Source organism: Lepidochelys kempii, chromosome 14 (genome assembly GCF_965140285.1).
Source record: "Lepidochelys kempii isolate rLepKem1 chromosome 14, rLepKem1.hap1, whole genome shotgun sequence".
NCBI lineage: Eukaryota > Metazoa > Chordata > Testudines > Cheloniidae > Lepidochelys > Lepidochelys kempii.
This window is the reverse complement of record NC_136393.1, coordinates 29,530,406-29,551,637: the sequence shown is the minus strand read 5'-3', so window position 1 is coordinate 29,551,637 and position 21,232 is coordinate 29,530,406. Positions and strand designations below refer to the sequence as shown.

At 49.5% G+C, this 21,232-nt stretch overlaps 1 protein-coding gene across 1 annotated transcript in view; it reads left to right on the top strand.

Moving 5' to 3' along the window:
- LOC140898105 (uncharacterized) overlaps nucleotides 1–21,232 on the top strand; it is a 59,174-nt gene that overhangs the window by 5,956 nt on the left and 31,986 nt on the right. The window contains 6 exon segments of the mRNA XM_078848693.1: nucleotides 378–491; nucleotides 673–1,927; nucleotides 13,546–13,742; nucleotides 18,166–18,282; nucleotides 18,578–19,785; nucleotides 20,146–20,286. Of these exon segments, the coding sequence (XP_078704819.1) occupies nucleotides 378–491; nucleotides 673–1,927; nucleotides 13,546–13,742; nucleotides 18,166–18,282; nucleotides 18,578–19,785; nucleotides 20,146–20,286 (3,032 nt within the window).

Here is a 21,232-nt window from a genome sequence, read left to right as displayed (position 1 = left end):
ACATTTTAACAGTGAGAGTAATTAAGCATTGGAACAATTTACCACGGTTCATGGTGCATTCTCCATCACTGAGAATTTTAAAATCAGGATTGGGTGTTTTTCTAACAGCTCTGCTATAGGAATTATTTGGGGCAGTTCTCTGGCCTGTGTTATACAAGAGATGATCACAGTGGTCCCTTCTGGCTTTGGAACCTTTGAATCTGTAATAGTGACACAACACATCCCTCAGCAGACATCTGACTCTCCCAGAGTGTGTCCATGGACCTTTTCTCCCAACTTCCCAGCACAGAGAGAGGGTTAAAATCACGTCTCTATAATAAATATTCTCTGTCTGTGTCTCAAGCCCTGATCTTGCCTGTTCTCTTTCCCCCAAGCAGGATTTCCCATCCCCGAGCCCAATGTGATCTCCTGGATGGAGCAGAGGAAAGAGCTGTGGGCCCCAGATCTGCAGGACTCTGAGGAACCAGAGCTCCTGAGGGATGTCCGAACAGGTGAGGAATTGGTTACATCAGCCAGGAAAACATTACAGTGGGAAGGATGGTTTGTGGCTAAGGAACTGTCTCTTGATTTTTCTCCCTCTCCCATAGTTATATGGGTTTCTTCCTCCCTCTCTGAGATTCCCTTTCCTCCCGGCACAGGGAGTGACTCCTGTGTGGATTCTCTTTGTCCCAGCAGGTGACGGTACGGGGAGTGAGAGCGAGGAGGAGACCCCTCAGCAGAAAGGCCCTGAACCAGTGGAACTACATGGGGCGGTATCGGGAACAGCCAAAGGGGATGTTTCCCAGAGTGCTGAGCAGGGAAACCCTCAAGGGACAGGGAAGAGCAGATCCTCCTACCCGGGCAGAGGTGTCAATCAGCTCAAAGACATCGGGGAGCGGCCCTACCGGTGCGAGGACTGTGGGAAAAGCTTTAGCAGCAGTTCAGCCCTCATCATCCACCGGCGGATCCACACCGGGGAGAGACCCTACAAGTGCCCCGAGTGCGGGAACAGCTTCAACCAGAACTCGGCGCTGATTGCACACCGGCGCATCCACACCGGCGAGAAGCCGTATGAGTGCCCTGACTGCGGGAAGCGCTTCAGCCACGGCTCCACCCTCATCAAGCACCAGCGCACCCACACGGGCGAGAAGCCCTACCGGTGTGAGGAGTGCGGGAAGTGCTTCAGCATCCGCTCGACCCATGTGCGGCACCAGAAGACCCACACGGGCGAGCGGCCCTACGTCTGCGGGGAGTGCGGCAAGAGCTTCAGCGACAGCTCTTACTTCGTGCAGCACCAACGGGTCCACATGGGCGACATGCCCTACGCCTGCCGGGACTGCGGAAAGAACTTCATCTGGAGCTCGGCCCTGCTCCGGCACCGGCGCATCCACACCGGGGAGAAGCCCTACATCTGTGGCGACTGCGGGAAGAGCTTCAGCGAGAACTCCACCCTGCTGCGGCACCGGCGCATCCACACCGGCGAGAAGCACTACAAGTGCACCCAGTGCGGGAAGAGCTTCAACGACAGCTCCTCCCTCATGCGGCACCAGCGCGTCCACACCGGGGAGCGCCCCTACCAGTGCCCCCAGTGCAGCAAGAGCTTCGTGGATAGCTCCACCCTCATCTGCCACCAGCGCACCCATACCGGCGAGCGCCCCTACACCTGCCCCGACTGCGGCAAGAGCTTCACCGAGAGCTCCACCCTCATCACCCACCATCGTGTGCACACGGGCGAGCGGCCCTACACCTGCCCCGACTGTGGCAAGAGCTTCAGCCAGAGCTCCAACCTTGTCACCCACCAGCGCATCCACACTGGCGAGCGCCCCTACGCCTGTGCCCAGTGCGGGAAGAGCTTCTACCGCAGCTCGGACCTTATCCGACACCACAGGACCCATACGGGGGAGAAGCGCTACAGGTGCCCTACCTAGATCCAGCTGAGCTGCTCTGGGTATCGGAAGGGACCTGGCTCCCTGCAAGGGTAGCTGATCTTGTGGCCAGCGTACACAGCTGCCTGCGTGAGCACTCCGGACGGAGGGCACATGGTGGGTGAGACATCTGCATGTGCCAGGGCTCTGTTTTCACAGGTGTGTATGTGAGCCCTTTCGGACAGAGGGCATATGGTGCATGAGTTGTCTGCTGAGGCACCGCTCTCTCCATCACCTTCTTCTGAGAGTTCACCCTCGAGTTTGTGCAAGTGAATTTGCCTTTGATGCCTCCTTATTGACTTTTTTTTGTTATCGGTAACAGAGTCAACTCAGGAATCACTTTGGTTAATATTTTTCCATCCCAGCCTTTTGCATAAGTTAGTTTTCTGAAGCAACAATCATTCAATAATAAGTTAGTGGGATTTTGCTGTTGTTTTTTCGAAAAGTAGCAAAGAGCCCTTGTCTCTGTGGGGAGAGGGAGACCGGGCCGAAAGGTGGCAGTTTTGCTGTCGATGCTGACATATAGTGTTTTGTGTGTGAGTCCTTGGACAAGGGACACATGAGGCCTGAACTCTTGTGATATGTAGAATTTGAGGCCCTTTTCCTTCACATATCTCTGCATGCCAGAGGGTTTGAGCAGGGCAAGCTTTCACGGTCAATAAGCTCCTGTGGGTGTTGGATTTTGGCACTAAGAAAGGGGTTCCCCTTGGCCCTATCACTGGGGCTATCACTCCACCCCATCCCCCAAGACAAAAACAACATACAGCCCCTGGGCCACACACCTGGCCAGCTGACACAGTTCCTGGAACACTTCTCAGATCCTCATGGGTGTCAGAAGCTCAACCCGTATGGTGCCTCTGAGACCTCTGTTAGTCTGTGCTGAGCTCTCCAATCATTGCTCCGACTGTGAGGGGCACTGCTCTCACATCCGGATGGTGGGGACTAGGCGTTAGCTGTTCTGTGCTGGAGGCTTCTCACTGCCTACGCCATCGTGCAGATATGCCCTTATGGGCTGAGCATTATTTAGCAGGGCTGGGCTGGTGCATGTAACCCTTGGACTGAGGAGGAAACTTCAGCACATAGGGCCAGATTTCTAAAGGTATTTAGGCACCTAGTGGGATTTTCAAAAGCCTCTAGGCACCCAGCACCCATTGACATCAATGAATTTCAGGTGCCTAGGCTTGCATGTTCATGGCCTGCAGGGTCAAGTCAATGCATCCGAGTGCCTAGCTCTTTTGGAGGTCCCAGCTATAATTCCTCTCTGCACAGAGGGCCAGCACAAAGTCTATGCACTAATCTAAACACTGATGTTTGCAGCTGAAATCAAACTTGGGATGCTGATTCTCCAGTGCCTAGCACGGGCTGATCTCCGAGGACCTAACTCCATCTCTGTGTGACTTACAGCCACTATCTGCTGTAACAGGGATCCAGAGAGGAGACCCCAAGGTTACTTCCAATAGGGACAGAGGAGTGGGAGCTTAGAAAGGAACAGAGTTAGGAGACTTCATCCCATGAAGTTTTATGGGCCAAAGCACCCACAAGCAGGGCCAGACTTTCTGACTAGCTCAGCGTGTGGGATGGTCTACGGACAAGCTGAATGCTGTTGGAGATCTGGCCGCTTGTTTTGTAAGTAGCAAATGTTAGCAAAAAATAACTCCCAAGGTTATTAGGGGTTTTTTAAAATAAAAAAGCTACCCAATAAAAAGTGTGGAAACAATGAAACACTCAGGTCACGTGCATCAATGTAGGAATACACCTGCAGTTCATACATTCTATAACAAACACCTGTGCGGGGGTGCTGGCGGTAGGGACACTACTGGGACCCAGGATTATCAAAGGGAATACCCAAAATATAAGGGCACAGGGGCTGAGGGAAGCCTGACCCCAAGAGCCCAGAAGACACATGCCCCTGGTGGGCCCAGGAAAAGAACTGGTAAGCCCATTTGTAATGGGGCCAGAGTGATGGTTATGGGTTTAGTCATTTCTGGCGCACTCCCCTTCTAAGCAATAGAGCTGGGGAGTCACAGACCTGGAGTCTGTAGCAAGAAGGCTGGTTGTGGCATTGGGCTGGGACCGCTCTCTCAGCCTCCCCGTATCACCTCAGGCCAGTCACCTAATCTGTATGTGCCTTAGTTTCCCTGTGTAATATACAATGGGGGTAATAATCTATTTAGACCGTGAGCTATCTGGGGCAGGGACCCTCTCAGGGTCTGCGCATCGCAGTACAATGGGGATCGGTTCTCAGCGCCTTGAGGTGCTCCCGTAATACAATTCATAACAACTGCCCCACCCCAGGCACCCCCAGAAGGGCTCTGCACTAAGTAAGTCCCACAAAAGCTGTGTTTTCAGACCATTGGTTGGCCCCTGTCCCAGGCATGAATTCCACCCTACAACTGATTGTAAAACATCCTAGAGTTCTAAATGCAAATTCCCTGGCTGTATTCAGCCAGTTCCAGTGACATCTCAACCCCCTCACCAGGCTACCCACACTCTGGCAGGTGCTCCTCAGTGCCTGGGGGGCTCAGCTCTCACAAAGCTGGGAAGCTCACCACTCCCATAAAGCCAGGCCCCAGGGGATACTTACAGGTGAGTCTAAATATGATGGCCACATCAACACTGGCCTCCCTTCTCTGTGGATCCAGCAAATGGAAATAAGGAGACACCAGGAGTCTGGGGTGTTTCTGTGAGGACCCAGGATTGCGCCAGAGGATACCTCACAGCAGAAGAGACCCAATGGCCAAGGGACTGCTCGGAGCCCCAGATGGCAGCAGGCTTGGGTGTCTTTGTTCTGCAGGGTCCTCTCTGTTCAGGAACAAGATGGAATCTGGAAGATCCAGGGGGAAGTGTGGGTGGCTGATTTGCTGTTAACTCAAACTCCAATGGCTCAGTAAACCCCATTTGTAAAGAAGCAAGAGGGGCCATGGTGTTTAGGGTTGGCACCCCTGGAGTTTGCGGAGAGTAGGTTCCCATCTGTCCCCTGTGTTATTTGTGGTCCCAGTTCATGCTGCTCTGGGGCACCTGGGCATCAGGTGAGTTTGTGTCACAGCACCTGAAGATTTTTGGGGACCTGTCTCCAGTCTGTGAGTGAGTTGGGGGCAGAAGTTGCAGTCCCGATACTTTTGCAGGGAAGGGCTTTGTTAAGGAAAAGGGAAGGGCTATGGTAGCTGGGGAGAAACCTACATTAACGCCCCTTCCCAGCCGGAGGGGGATTTTCTCTGGGGGCTGCAGACTCCAGGTGAGGGAAGAGACCGGGGGGGAAGGGCTGGGGCCGGGCAGGAAAGTGACTCTGCACCAATGGCCCCTCTTTGCCCCAGCTTTGCTCCCGGGGTGTCAGGGGTTTGTAAGTCCCAGAGCTGCTGTCCTCCCTGACCCGCCCCCAGCTCTGCTCCCCTGAGCGCCTGCAGGAGCCGAGCCAGCTCCAGGAGAGCGACTGTCCCGAGCCCGGGCCAGGGATCAAATCTCCCAGCCCGAGAGGAGGGGAGGGGGGCAGGAAGGCGACATGGGGAGAGACTGGCAGGGGCAGCAGGAGCAATCAGTGGGGAGGGAGGTTCCTGGCTCCCAGCCCTGCCCCATTCCCTGCAGCACCCCAGGCAGATTGACTTTCCTGGGACAAGGTGAGGAGCAGGGAGAGGAAAAGCCAGTTCCTGCCTCTGCCTAGTCCCCGCGCTGCTGGGGGAATGTGCCACCCTGGGGACAGTGTCAGGGGGATCCCCCAAGCAGCTCCTTAAATTCCATCCCCTGCTAAAAACATAAATCTGCTCCAGAATCTTAACTTTCCTTTAAAATAAACAGTATGCCCACCAGCTCTCATGAATGCAAAGAAACCCTTGAAAATGTGAAGGGAGTGGTACTGATGCGGATTTGTCTGCCTGAGTGTGCAGCCAGCCTAAAACAATAGTGCCAAGTGGTGGGGACTGTCCCCATTCATGCAATAATCCCTAAAGGCAACATTTAGCTATTGCAGAAGTATTAACTGCCTGGTTTAGCTGGAACATAAATCTAATCTGCATCCCTGTTGCTGTGATGTGGGATTGGAGACCTGGGATAGGGGGGGTTGTAAGATAGGACCAGGAGCCAACTCATTTCTGCCCAGATTACTGTGGGAGGGAACTACATCCTCACTGCTCCCAAAGAAAGTCCTGCCCCTTCGGAGCCTGCTCACTCACAGGGATGGAAACAGGAGATGCATCCACAACCCTGTCTCCTCAGTCCCCAAACTGCTTCCTAACCCTTCCCCTAGGGACTCAGTTCCCTGCCACAGAGATCTCACTGCCAGGCCTCCTGACCAGGGCTCCTAGTTTTCTGTGATTAAAAAAACAAAATTCTCCAACAAAAAAACATAAAACTCCACATTTTTCTGTGATTAAAATGAAAGGCTGAACTTTCATTTCCCTAGCCCCAATATATATAGGTATCAGTTGAACCCAATGTTTTATTGATATACAGTGGAACTCCATTTATCCAATCTAACTGGGACTGGGTCCCGATTGGATAATCAAAAATTCAGATCATCAGCAGGGGCTCAGACTGTCAGCCATAGGATGGAGGGCTGAAGTATCAATTTCCTATATTCCTATGTGTGCACTGGTGGTTCAGCTAATCTGGAGAGCTGGATAATGGAGGCTCAGATAAATGGGGTTCTACTGTATACATTTTTATTTTTTCACAAAATGTAAAAGTGAAAGATTCTCTGTAAAAATGCAAATTCTGCATTTTTCCATGGCAAACGGATTCCTAGGATGTGACCCGCACCTGGGGGTCACAACCACTAAATTGAGGAGCGTATGCTTTAAAATGCAGAAATCCTCTGTTCCATCCCTGCTGATGACCCAAGGGGAAGTTTCCCTCTGCTCCAACAAACAAGAACAAACCCCCCTCAGATTATTTTGAGATAACATCTCCTAGTCAGCCCGTCTCTCCCTGAGCTGCAGGGCCCAGTGCCACAGGGCTCTGAGCCTTTGATGAGGCCTTTAGATGCTACTGCAGGATTACAGTCTCGCAGTAGCAAGACCCATAGAATTTAAGACCATAATTATGGTTGTGTCAGAACTGGCTGGTTTACCGGGTCCGTACCTCCACATCTCAGCTCTGTTCAGAAACCCTTTCTGGTAAACCTGCCATGTGGGGAATTGGAACCAAAAGTCCACCATGGATGGATGTGCATGTGCAGGGATCCCCGGGCTGTGTTTGGATGGGGTGGATTTTTCAGGAAATTTGGGAAAACTAGCACACTCGAAAAGCCAGCCTTTTCCCACTCTGCACACATTTGCTGTCCCCTGTCAGAGCAGATCCACTGTGACAGCAGAGACAATCAGCCACTCAGTGTCCCCCCATCCAGTCCCTTTGCTCATTTGGGGAGGGTCACTATGACCCTGGCTGTCATGGCAATGGCTGCCTTTGCTAATTGGTTTCCCTCTGATTCCCCCTGTCATTGATACAAAGCAGGGTCCCAGCAGGCACTGCAGTGAAAGCAGCAGGGCTCCTTTGGGTGGGGACTGGGTGGCACATGAAAATAAGGTACAAAATTACAGCTCCTGCTTATGGAGATTGGCTAGCTGCTTCTTACAAACTGGGGGCGATCTCTGGCTTTCTGAATATTTACCTTTCCAAAACAAACCAACCCAGGAAATTAGAGATCTAAGTCCCTATTCCATTTTCCATTACACATTTTTAAGTTATGTAGAAGTTGCAGTAAATGTGAAGTTTAAAACATGTTTCATTTGAATACAATTTAATTTAATGACTTCCCAGGTATTGGTCAACAAGACACTGAAGTGGTGAAATATGGAGCTGCACAAAGATAAGAGTAGCAATAAAATAGGCATTGAACCTAATAAATGTGTTTTATTATTTAAATGGCACATATATAAAAGATTTTGTTTCTATTAAAAAAGAATATTTACAAACAAAAAAACCCCTCATTTAGCATTAGTTAAGGCTGCTCTCATCAATAAACTAAATAATTAACAATTAGGAAATACAAAGTTTAATCCTTAAAGGTTGCAAAGTCAAGGGCTCTCAAGGGAGGAAATTCCAGAATAAATGTTGCACATGCCATCTTAATTTGCCCCCCTTGTGTTTATGTACTATGATGCAGTCTTTAATTACATGAACCTGTATTATTTTTTTCCCAAGATCCCTGCCTCAGTCAGTGCACAGGCTGGGGCTGCTCAGGAGATGAATCCATTGTGTAGTAAAGAAGGCTGTTGTCTGTGGGACTACTGCCTTTTTTGTTGCAGAAGTTGGAAGGTTTGGGGGGGCCTTCAATGAGAGAAAGGATGGGCTTGTGGTTAGGGCAGTTGACTACCACCTGGGAGGTTTGGTTTCTAGTCCGGCTTCTGCCACTGAGTTCCTATGTGATGTTTGCCAAGTCACTTATACCAAACTGTTCACAGATGGTTTCTTCTGTGTGTAATTAAAGCTGCATCATAATGCATGGGCACAAGTAAACTGAATTAAGGTTGCATGGGCAGCATTCATTCTGGCATTTCCTAACTCAAGGGCTTTTGACTTTGCCAAAGGGAGGAAAAAAAAATGTAGCCACAACTCCCTAATTTCTCTGACAAGCTCTGTTTGCAATTATAGCTAGCAAAACAAGTAAAGGCTTATAGGCCTAGGAGGTATGAGTGCATGTCTTTGCAAGCGCAGCTGGTGGTAACTCAAGAATGCTAATGTCATGTTACACTTAGACTTTGGCTAGCAAACTGCACAGTCCCATACAGCACAGGTTTATAAATCCATTGAGTTTCAGAGAGTGGTGAAGTTCTTTGTGGTCCTCATTGCTTGATATACACTCAGCCTGTTATTTTATTGTTCTGATTTTCCTCCACTTCTGCCAGGTGACTTTAGATGACATTTCATGCAGCAGACAGTCTTAGCTGGCTGCCTCTTCCTACTTCCTGCCTCTTCCTGGACTTCTAGGCTGTGGTGGGAAGATGAGGGGGAGGGGAATCCACTCTGCCACTTGCAAGACTCTGAATCCTACTCCAACATCTTGATTCACCTTCCCCCCCCAGCAGGAATTCCAAACAATTGTTCAGATGTCTGGGTAGAGAGAACTCTCTCCCCCCAGCCCCCTCCAGTAGAACCACTCCATTTGCTCACTTGCTGTTCAGCCACCTAAATATCTCCTTTGCATTAGATAATGGGGTCCCACCACTTACCTGGAAAACTACTTCCTTCTTCCATTCTAATATTTCCAAAAGATGTATATCTTCATGGGTGGCACGTGAAACCCCCCACTTCGGGGGTGCTAGCCTCCTGGCCCCACCTGAAATCCTGCCCCTTCCACCCCCCTCGCCTACTGGAGCCCCAAGCCCCCCACAGCCAGAGGAGCGCCTGCCCACTTGCCCCAGCTGCACCAATGCCCCGGCCAGCCCGAGCACTGGCCCAACCTCTGGACTGTTGGCCGGCCCAAGCACCAGCCCAAGTCCCCCTGGGGCCAGGCCACCAGCTGTCCCAAGCCCCAAGCTCCAGGCCGCCAGCCCAAGCTGAGCTTCCGACAGCCTCTGGGGAGAGGGAGAGTGAGGGTGGAGCATGGGAGGGGCCACACAGCCTGGGTTGGGGAGGCTTAGCCTCCCCTGGCCTATTATACCTGCCACCCATGTATATCTTCTATGGCTTCCCCAGCCGGAAACAAAGTTAGAGCAAGTTGATAACTGTGCCCTGCCTCAGCCAGGGGTGGCTTTTTTTCAACACTTTTTTTTCTTTTAAATAAAATGAATGTTCCTTATCATGGTGTGTGGGTGGGGCTCTCCTGATGCTAGAAATAGGAGGGTCTGCACAGGAGAATTCATAAAGGATTAAATACACATTTCAAAATGTTGCAACCCGCAGCCATGTGTAGATGGAGAAAGCAAAGTGGGGGGATTCTTTTTTTTTCTTCCTCGCAGCAATACAATTAATATGCTGTCTGTTTCATTCCACTGGCAGACACTTTCTGCTTGGCCAAGCCTCCCACCCAGGGCGCTGGGTCCTAAAACTGGCCCACACTGAGGAACATAGAGGACCTTTTCAGGGTTGTGGCATGCAGGAGCAAAGAGTGCCTGGAGTTCAAGAGGGTGAAGAAGAAGCGGGACACAATGGGAGCAGGGAGAAGTCCCTGGAAGGAGAGTGTAGGAGCGTGGAACAGGACTGATTGACCCTGGAGCAGATGCTGAATGCACGGGCTAGCAGCAGGGGTGGTTCAGTTCCAGCACCAGTAGCTGTGCCAGCCATCACGCCTGTGACGGCACCTGCCGCTGACTCTCCTGCATGGTGCCATGTCCTGCAGCCAGAGCAGATTTTGGAGAACCCTGATGCCTCCCCTGGAGTGGACAGGGATGCTCTGGGGAGCACAGCCCCCTGCACAACCCACAGTCCTTGTGCAGGCAGGTGGAAGGTGGGTCACAACGTACTGCCTAGGGAAGGAGAAGAGGGACAACACTGGAATCAAGGAATTGTCGGAGCAACTCAGCTTTCCTTAACAAAAACAACAAAAATGTTTCTAGCCCTTCATGTCTGCAGCAAAAAAAGCCTGCAAATATGAAACAAGTGCACCCGAAAGGTTCAGAAACAAAAAGGCAGATAAAAAGAACCCCAAATATATTTATTTTTAAAAAGTTCATAATTTTTGGTGCACAAGTAGTACAGTTTTGAATTCTTAGGGTTGTTGACAGTGTATTTCTATGTTTAATAAAAATTACAGTGCAAATTTGCCTTTGAAAGGAATTTCATACAGGATAGTACAGTGCCCTTACTGAATATGTTGGGAAGTTAGTTCTACACACAAGTGGTGCAATGTGAAAAATGCACAGGGGTGCTGCAAAGAGAGGCAAAACTACAGTTGAAAAAGGCAATCCTCACTGGATCAAAGAAAATGGCAATTCCTGTATACTGATGACAACCCAAGAACTCAGTCAGCTGTAGTCATATGATCACAAATAATAAACTTTTACTATGGAGAAAAATTGCATATTACAAAATCACAGTAAAACACAGGAAGTGTTGTACTAGAACTCACAGTGAGATGCGATTGCTTAAACTATTTGCATAATTTAATATTAATCTTAATTATATTACTCATTAGTATTTGCTATTATAAACATTAAAGTAGCAACATTCCATTCATCTGCACAAAATGTGAACCAAAGTAAATGTTGGAGCGGTAAAAACAATGAGCCAAAAATAATTGTAAACATTAAATAATTAAAAGGAGTGAAGCTACACTGACAGTGGATTACAGGAAAGGGAGACCAGTCCTGGCAATCAGAACTCCAATAAGTCAAACAAATGAACTGCTATGAGGCTGGAGGTGTCTACATGTTACAGTCACAGAAATTGCCAAAGAATTTTTTTAAACACCAATACACCAACAAAAGAAAAGGAGAATTTGTGGCACTCTAGAGACTAACAAATTTATTCGAGCATAAGCGGTTAGTCTCTAAGGGGCCACAAGTCCTCCTTTTCTTTTTGCGGATACAGACTAACAAGGCTGCTACTCTGAAACCTGTCAATACACCGGCCGTTTCAGACAGAGAAGAGCTGCCTTGTCTAGGCACTGGGTGACACTGCGCCTTTAACACCCAGGTTTGGGAAGGGAGAGCTGACATGTTCCAGCCAGCTAGGAGCACAAGCCCCCCGCCCCCCTATTTGGCAGCCCCTGCTGCAGCTAGCTCACCCCGTCTGCAATAACTTTTATCCGCTCCGCCCGCATCCCGGGGCCCCTCCGGCAGCGCTTGGACCCTGTGCTCGACCCCTGGTCCTGCGCCCTGCCCCTGATTTGGCCTCTTCTGCAAAAGGGGAGGCTTGAGATTTGTGTCGTCACACCTCGCCTTCCCCTGAGCACCCTGCACCCCCACCCGCCTTTTACCCCCTTTGATGGCCGGTGTAGTATGGGCAGAGTGAGGGCAGCGGCTTCAGCAGCTGCTACTGAGCATCCGCCTGGCTCCAGGCTGCTGCTCTCGGCCTGCAGATCCGGGGCTGAACTTCCCGGGTCAGACGCTGCCGCCGCCTCCATCGTGAGCCGGAGCCCGGGCTGAGCCGCTGCCGCTGCCCAGCGGGGTGTGTGCGGGGAGAGCCCTTCCCCAGCGCCCCTCGGGGCCCAGCCGCGGGGACTTTCTCCGGGGGCTGGAACCAGCCCCGGGCTCTGCCGACACCAGCCCCTGAGCCGGAGCCTGCAGGTGAGGGGAGAGACCCGGGGGAAGGGCCGGGGCCGGGGGGGAAAGTGACTCTGCACCAACGGCCCCTCCTCGCCCCAGCTCTGCTCCCGGGGGGGCGGGGGTCTGCGAGTCCCGGAGCTGCTGCCCTCCCTGACCCCCGCCCCCCTGCTCTGCCCCCCTGAGCGCCTGCAGGAGCCGAGCCAGCGCCGGGAGAGCGAAGGCCCCGGGCCAGGGTCTGAGTTTTCCAGCCCGAGTGGTGGAGAGGGGCAGGGGCAGCAGGAGCTGCCAGTGGGGAGGGAGGTTCCCAGCTCCCAGCCCTGCCCAGCCCCATTCCCTGCTGCACCCCTGGGCAGATTGACTTTCCTGGGACAAGGTGGGGGGCAGGGAGAGGAAAAGCCAGTTCCTGCCTCTGTTGCTGGGGGGATGTGCTGCCCTTAGGACAGTATTAGGGGGATTCCCCAAAGCGGCTCCTGGGATTATGCTCTTTGGCTGCACAACTTCAGCCTGAAGGGACCAGTTCCTTTGCTTATAACATGCTCAGAATTAGTAGATGGACCTTGGGTCTGATTCACTTTGGCAAATCTTATGCTCGTCTTTAGGGTTGAAAATTTCTGTCTGGGGTGAATTTATTGTAGAAATATTGAGGAAAAGACACTCAGCCATTTTTTGAGATGGGGCAGGAAGGGAAAGAAGCACCATGCATAAAAAAGTTTGATCAAATTTTCAAGAGCCCTTGCATGTTAAAAACTTTTGGCTAGAAACTACATTTGACTGAATTTCTGGCTGAGACACTCATCTCTGTAATATGGAAAGACCTGTTTTGAAATTGCTTTGTTATAAGGGTTGGTAAATCTCCATTGTGCGTACACACTGACTTTTTTTCTTTTTTGATATGATTTGTACTAACTTCAGATCTGATCTGGTAAACACTTGCTTATATGCTTGTCTTTGGCCACGTGAGTGGTCCCAATGACTTCACTTAAATCTCTGTTACCCAGAGGTTTTAACAATGTCTCAATCAGATTAGTCCTGGTGGGAGAGGTGGCACCTGCACTGAAATAAAGTGACCAAGCCAGTGTCTTGAAATACAAGAGACTAAAGGTAGATTTCTAAATCCATGTTCGGGCACCTGAATAAAAGGTATTCAGAACTGAATTCCAATGTTGCTGGCTGAGCATTCTGGAATCTCAGAAGACTTATTGAGAGAAATGAATGTGGATTTTGGACAGTGCTTAATTTGTAATGTAAGAGGTGCTGGGGCTCAAGCAATATTTTTACATTTATAACTGATGCAGCAAGGCCAGAGGTGCCAGGACTATGAACTGCCAAGGCTAGAGGTGCCGGGGCTCAGCCCTGACGCAAATTAAGCACTGATTTTGGAACTAAGTTGATGTTGCTGATTTTGAAAATCTTTGTGGAACTGTTTCCCCACATGGCAGAGTCTAGAATGTGTGCGCATAGAAAGAACCTGGGGTGACTAATTGTCCTTCTAACCCTGACAGGCTGCAGAGTAACATCCAAGTCCAGATTGTCCCATCCCCCAGAGGGAAGGGAAGGGAAATGTCTGCAATAGAACTAGTGACCTTTGAGGAAGTGGCTGTGTATTTCACGGAGGAAGAGTGGGCTCTGCTGGACCTGAGTCAGAGAGCATTTTACTGGGGCGTCATGCAGGAGAATTATGAGACTGTGACCTTGCTGGGTAAGGATTGCTGTCCCTTTGAGTATTAGAAAGTGTGTGTGTGTGTTGTGGGGCTGTGGGGGAGGACTGTGGGCCTCTGGAGCATCTTTGTCAGTTTCTGTGCATGGTTCTTCACTGGTCCTCCAGATTTCACATGACAGCCCCAGATCCCCTGTGTATGAGACTGGCCCCTCCATATCCCCAGGAAAGAAGATGCAGGGACATAACAATGATGCTAGCCTTCCTATAACCAAGGTTTGCAAGTGGGACAAACTCACTGTCTCCTCCTGTTCCCAGGGCGAACGTCCTTTGGAGCCTCTGAGATAGACAAGTGTCTCATGACTCGGCTCTGCCCAGGTCCCCAGTGGGCAATTTTCAGATGCACTTCTCCATCTTGTCTGTGGTGTGCCTCAGCCAGCTTTGTTAGTGGGAGGCCCCAGATGTTCTCAACACTCTGCCACCAGCCAGGAAGGGCATGGTGCAGTGTCATGGGGCTGAGCAAGGTCCGGACGAATTTAGTGTGCATTGGGGGGAAAGAGAGAGGAAGGCTGGTCTTTGTATTTCACACTGCACTCGGACTCAGGACTCTGCAGGGGCAAAACAGGGCTCATGGGTCATGGGAAGGTTCTGAATGACCATTGACCAGCCATTGGATGTGCCCTTGTGCTCTTCCATCATGAACCTGTGACAGGAAGCTTTTTGCTGTCTCTGCCAGACTGAGGGCAGGTGTCTAGTGATTTTCTTTCCAGGCCCTAGGTGGCATTTCCTCTGTTTATTTCTTGGCGACTCATATTTGGGCAGCACCTAAAGGCCCCAATCAGGGGTCACCGCCTCCTTGAGCTAGGCACTGCACAGATACACAGTGAGAGAGTCCCCACCCCAAAGAGCTCACAGTCTAAATTATAGGGTTAGAAGGGACTGCAAGGGTCATCTAGTCTAACCCCCGGCAAGATGCAGGATTTGTTGTGTCTAAACCATCCAAGACAGATGGCTATCCAGCCTCCTTTTGAAAACCTCCAATGAAGGAGCTTCCACAACCTCCCGAGGTATCGGTTCCATTTTCCTTCTGTTCTTACAGTTAGGAATTTTTTCCTGAGATTTAGTCTAAGGCTATGTCTACACTTACCATTTAAAGTGCAAAAAGTCCCTTTTTTGTGTTAAAACCACAGGAGCGTCTACACTTGTTAATGACCTTTTGCGGTGAAACTCAGAAGTTTCACCACAAAAAGAAAACCACCTTCACGAGAGGCATCTAACTCTTACCGCTGTTCTTTTTGTGCTGTTGTGAAAATGAAGACACATTCTACTAGTGTAAATACCTTTTGGCCTCCGAAGGATATCCCACAGTTCCAAAAGTGACCACTCTGGCCAGCATCTCCGCTGCGCTGATGCCAAGTAAACGGACGTCCGCCCCTCCCTCTGTGAGCCCCGGGAAGTTTGAAGCTCTCTTTCCCTTTGCTTGTAGATATGGCAGGGACAGCAGCCAGACAGCAGGGGGTTTTAAAAAAAATGCCACGAAAGAAACAAGGAAGTCATGGGGCTACTGGGACATGAAGCAGGGCAGCACAGGGCACTGGGCAGGGACCCAGCATGCCCTCTGCTCACCCCCCCCCCCCCTTCCTACGAGACCTATCAAGGGAGCTGCACTGTGGGATAGCTGCCCTACAGCGCTGTTCTCATTGGCGATGGAAGTGCTGGTAGTGTAAACACTCTCTGATGCCTGAGGAATTGAGTGAGTACACAAACCAGTGCTTTACTTTCACCGGTTCCCTATCACCAGTGAAACTTACAGTGCAAAAACTCTGTAAGGGTACCCTTAATCTGCTATGCTGTAGTTCGAACCCACCACCTCTTGTCCTGCCCTTTGTGACAAGAGAGAACAACTTTTCTCCATCTTTTTTTTATGGCAACCTTTCAAGTATTTGAAGACCAGTGCCATGTCCCTCCTTCATCTCCTCTTTTCCAAACTAAATGTACCCAGTTCCTTCAGCCTTTGCTCATATGGTTTGCATTCCATCCCTTTGATCGCTCACCTCTGGATCCTTTCCAGTTTCTCCACATCCTTTCTATACACTGGTGACCTAAATTGGACAGAGTACTCCAGCTGAGGCCTAACCAGTGTTGAATAGAGCTGTACTATCACCTCCCGTGACTTGCACTATGCCTCTGTTAATGCAACCTAAAATTGCTTTGCTTTTTTTGCAACAGCATCACACTGCTGACTTGTGTTGAGGTTGTGATCCACCACAATTCCCAGATCCTTTTCAGCAGTGTTGCTGCCAAGCCAGTTATCCCTCATTCTGTATTTGTGCATTTGGGTTCTCTTCCCTAAGTGTAGCACCTTACGTTTGTCTTTGTTGAATTTCATTTTGTTGTCTATAGCCCAGTTCTCCAATTTATCAAGATCCCTCTGAATTTTAGCTCTGTCCTCCAAAGTGTTGGCAACTCTCTCCCTCCCCACATTGTATCATCTGCCCATTTGATCAGCATGCTGTCTATACCTACAGCCAGGCCATTAATAAAGATGTTAAACAACACCGGGCCTGGAACAGATCCCTGTTGAACCCCATTTGAGACCTCCCTCAAATCTGACATCATTCCATTAATAGTTACTTTTTGTTTGTGGTTGTTTAACCAATTATGTATCCACTTAATGGTAGTGCCACCAAGCTCACATTTCTTCAGCCTACTTATCAGATTGTCATGTGGGACTGTGTCAAAAGCCTTGCTGAAGTCCAGGTATATTATGTCCACCACATTCTCCCATCCACCAAACTAGTTACCTTGTCACAGAAGGAAATCAAGCTGGTTTGGAATGATTTCTTCTTGGTAAATCCATGCTGGCTGCTAGTGATCACCCCTTCATGCTCCAGGTATTTGCAAATTGAATGTTTTATACATTGCTCTAGTAACTTCCCAGGTATCGAAGTCAGGCTGACTGGTCTATAGTTCCCCGGCTCCTCTTTTTTCCCCTTTTCAGGCTATGTCTACACTTCTGTGGTAAGTTGACCTTTGCTATGCAACTCCAGCTACGTGAATAATGTAGCTGGAGTTGATGTACCTTAGGTCAAGTTATCGCTGGGTCTACACCACGGGGGGGTGTGTCAATGGGTCGACTTACCTTACTCTTCTCATCAGCGGCAGAGTATGGGGTTGACTGGAGAGCTATCTGCAGTCGATTTGGCGGGTCTTTACTAGACCCACTAAATTGACCGCCAGTGGATCGATCTCAGAGTGTCAATCCCTGCCCTACTATAGACCTCCCATTAAAGATGGGCACTACGTTAGCCCTGCTCCAGTCATCTGGGACCTCTCCTGTCATCCATGAGTTTGCAGATGTTATTGCCAGTAACTCCAAGATTTCTTCAGCTCATTCATTCAGCAGCCTGTGGTGAATAGCATTCAGCCCCGCTGATTTGATTTCATTCTAATTGGCAGAAGATCTCTGACGTGTTTTTTACTTATCCTGATCTGCAGCCCTTCCCCTTTATTGTCTATGGTAACTTCACTAATCATCCATGTTATTTTTTGTGAGAAGACTGAAGAAAAGTAGGCATTGAGCAGCTCTGCCTTCCTATCATCTTCCGTTACCAGCTCACTTTCTCCATTGAGCAGTGGACCCACGCTGTCCTTGATCTTTCTTTTTTGCCTGACATATTTATACAATCCCTTCTTGTTTGTCTCTAACATTCCTTGCCAGCTGTAACTCATTCTTTGCCTTGGCTTTCCTGAGTTTGTCCCCACATGCTTGTGCTATTTACATATATGCTTCCTTGGAGACATGCCCCTACTTCCATTTCCTGAATGTATCCCTTTTGGTTCCCTAAGGCTGTGTCTACACTTAAAACGCTACAGCAGCACAGCTGCAGGTGTACTGCTGTAGTGCTTCAGTGTAGACATGTACTACAGCAATGGGAGGGAATTTCCCATTGCTATAGTTAATCTACCTCCCTGAGAGACGGTTACTGGATCGACAGAATTCTTCTGTCAACCCAATGCTGTCTGCACGGAAACTTAGGTTGGCTTAACTAAGTCATTCAGGGGTGTGGATTTTTTTTACCAGCCCTTAAGGTTTTCCTGCTCTGGTTTGTGTTGTGGAGGTATGTGTGTGGGGGGTGGGGTGGGGGGAAGGGATGGAGGGGTTATAATTGACAGCGATGGAGACTTGGTTGTACCCCAGATACCTAAAGAGCATAGCAACTATGCTCAACTTCTCATGGGAATAAGTTAGGGCCATTCCCTAGGCAGAGTGGTTGAACCCTTGCTCCAGAACAGTGCCTCATGGGATCTTTTACAATGTACAGCCAAGTCCCTGTAGAGTTGTGGGAGGGAGAGGAAGGAGCCTTTCTGGGTTTTGCTACTTAGAACATGGATCTTGAAGTAGTAACAGCTCTTACCCTAATGAACAAGATCAACACTGGTTTTCTTGCCCCCCCCACCCCAGCAGGATTTCCAATTTCCAAATCTGACATGATCTCCCGGCTGGAATGTGAGGAGAAACCATGGGTCCCTGATCTCCAGGGTTACGAGGAAAAAGAGATCCTGAGAAACATTCACACAGGTGAGGTGGCAACTAAATTGACTCAGAAACCAATATTTTTATCCTTGGGCAGTTTCACAAGTTCTGTGTAAACCTATAGCTGCTGCCCTCATCAATATTCAGATGGGACAAGGAGATGGAATTGGTCATCAGCTCTCTCCCCTCTGGGGAAGGGTTTGTGAGGTGATTCAGTTCCTATTTTATTGGTCCCCAGTAGTCGTTGGGGTATATTCCCCCTTGTGCCATACCTCTTTCTGCTGTTCTCTATCTCCCTGACACAGGGAGTGATTTCTGTCTGGATTCTCTCTCTGTCCAGCAGGTAACAGGACGGTGAGTGGAAACAACGAGGAAAATCTTCAGCAGGAAGGTCCTGATCAAGTAGAACCATACACGATGGTATCAGAAAATGCCAAAGGGCATGTTTCGCAGAGTCCTGAGCAGGGAGAAGCCCGTGAGAGGCAGCACAGGCCAGAGAGGCAGCAGAGAAACCAGCCAGGGGGTAGATGGGGTAAATCCATTCAGAGGAGCAGAAGGGTAGAGGAAATCAGAGATATTGTTCAACCGAAAATCCCTGCTGGAGAGGGACCCTTCACCTGTAGTGAGTGTGGGAAGAGCTTCCGTTGGAGATCCGTTCTTATTATTCACCAGAAAATCCACATGGGAGAGAACCCCTATAAGTGCCCGGACTGTGAGAAGAGCTTCAGCAAGAGCTCAGATCTCAATCTTCACCAGAGAATCCACTTGGGGCAGAAATCCTACATATGCACTGACTGTGGGAAAAGCTTCCCTCAGTACCACCTCCTTACTTCCCATCAGAGAACCCACACGGGAGAGAGACCCTACAAATGCCCTGAGTGTGGGAAGAGCTTCAGTCAGAGCTCACACCTTGTCATTCACCAGAGAACCCACACTGGGGAGAGACCCTACAAATGCCTGACCTGCGAGAGATGCTTCGGTGATAGATCTCAATTTAAGACTCACCAGAGGATCCACACAGGAGAGAAGCCCTACAAATGCCCACAGTGCGAGAAAAGCTTCAGTCGGAACTCTTACCTAGTTATACACCAGAGAACCCACACGGGAGAGCGACCCTACAAATGCCCCGATTGTGGGAAAAGCTTCAGTGACAAGTCACATTTTAATACACACCAGCGAATCCACACAGGAGAGATGCCCTACAAGTGTCCTGAGTGTGGGAAAAGCTTCAGGAGGCGCTCATACCTGGTTACACACCACAGAACCCACACGGGAGAGAGACCTTATATATGCCTGACCTGTGCAAAAACCTTCAGTGATCAATCTCATTTTAGAAAACACCAGAGAACCCACACGGGAGAGAGGCCCTACAAATGCCCCGAGTGTGGGAAAGGCTTCTGTCTGCGTTCAGACCTTATTATACACCAGAGAACCCACACGGGAGAGCGGCCCTATAAGTGCACCGAGTGTGGGAAAACCTTCACTCGTAGCACCTACCTTTTTTCACATCAGAGAGTCCACACAGGGGAGAAACCGCAGAAGTGTTCTAACTAGGGATGGGCCAAGTGAATGATACCTCTGGTGGTTCCCACAGTCTCAGCGAGTCAGGCCAGGCTGGAGTGGTCGTGTAATGGGGACATGTAATGGTTATCAAAGCAGAGAATGGAACCACCTTCCTGGGACAGAGTTGTACAGAGCAGGAGGCTGAGATAAGATTTCCACGTTGTAATGGGATTTGATTATTGCATCTCAGAAAGCTCTGAACATCCTGTGATCAGCTCCTACATCTAAATCATTTACCCACAATTGGCCAGTTCCCTGTGTAGTGTGGGAGGACTCTTGGATTCCTTGTTGGCACTAAGCGCTCACATAGCTGCCCCTGTGAGTAATGCTTTCTCTCATCTCTAGTTGGCTAGGAAACTCTGTCCCATCCTGGTGGACAATAAGCTGGCCTCAGTAGTTGTTCATACCTTTGTCACCTGTTGGCTGGACTACAGCAGTGCTATGGACCTGGGCACAAAAGCGTCAGCACTTAGGAAACTCCAGCTAGTACAGAACACTGCAGCACTTCTCTCGACAAAGGCTATGCATGGACAACTCAGGCCTGCCCTCGGTGTCTACTCTGGCTTCCCATAGAATATTGAATCAAGTTCAGGTCTCGGTTCTTATCTTCAAGTTGCTTCCTGGTCTGCTAGGGGCAAACCAGTGCCTCAGATGCTGTATGCACGGGTCTGTGTTTTCGTAGGATTTGCACGAGGAGCTGAGTAGCTCAGTGCCGATCTCTTCATGTGAACAGGGACTCCAATGGAGTGTCCCATGAAAAACATGCTTCACACAGGCATTTGCAACTGACATTGTATTTACAACCCCCGTCCCCACCACACTTTTATTTTATTTTATTTTTGCATCAGCAGTTTTGTTCCCAAAGTACCCTCTAACTTAGGTATTTTACAAACAGTTCTTTTTTTTTTTCTTCTAAACAGGGTTTTGTAATTTGCTGAAGGAAGAAGAAATTCAAGATTCTGCATTAAGCATTTACCTGAGGGTCTTATTATTTCATCTAATACTTTATCTGGGTCTCTAGCATCTGTCATGTTGTTCACCTACTCTACTGCTTGAGCACAATATTCCTGGGTTAAACAGGGACAAATATTTGAGAGTTTTTGGTTCACATCATGTGCAGTCCAGCTCACAGTCATGGCTGCTTTGGCCTGGGACATCTATGACACAATCTCAGCAGTTCTCAGACTGTTTCTCTTTCAGACAATGTGTGATGATTCTGCTTATGGCAACTTGTACAATCAAAAGCAAAAGTTTGACCAGTTATGGGTTAGCACAGCCTCCATGCCAGATTTCTTTCTCAGAGTTAGATAGTACGTGTCTATAGAATCAGCATCTCCTTCTTTTTTGGTATTCTATGGACGTCGGGGTTCTGGAGGTGCTGCCTCACCCCTTGGCTTGAAGTGGTTTCCATTATATACAGGGCTTACAGTTT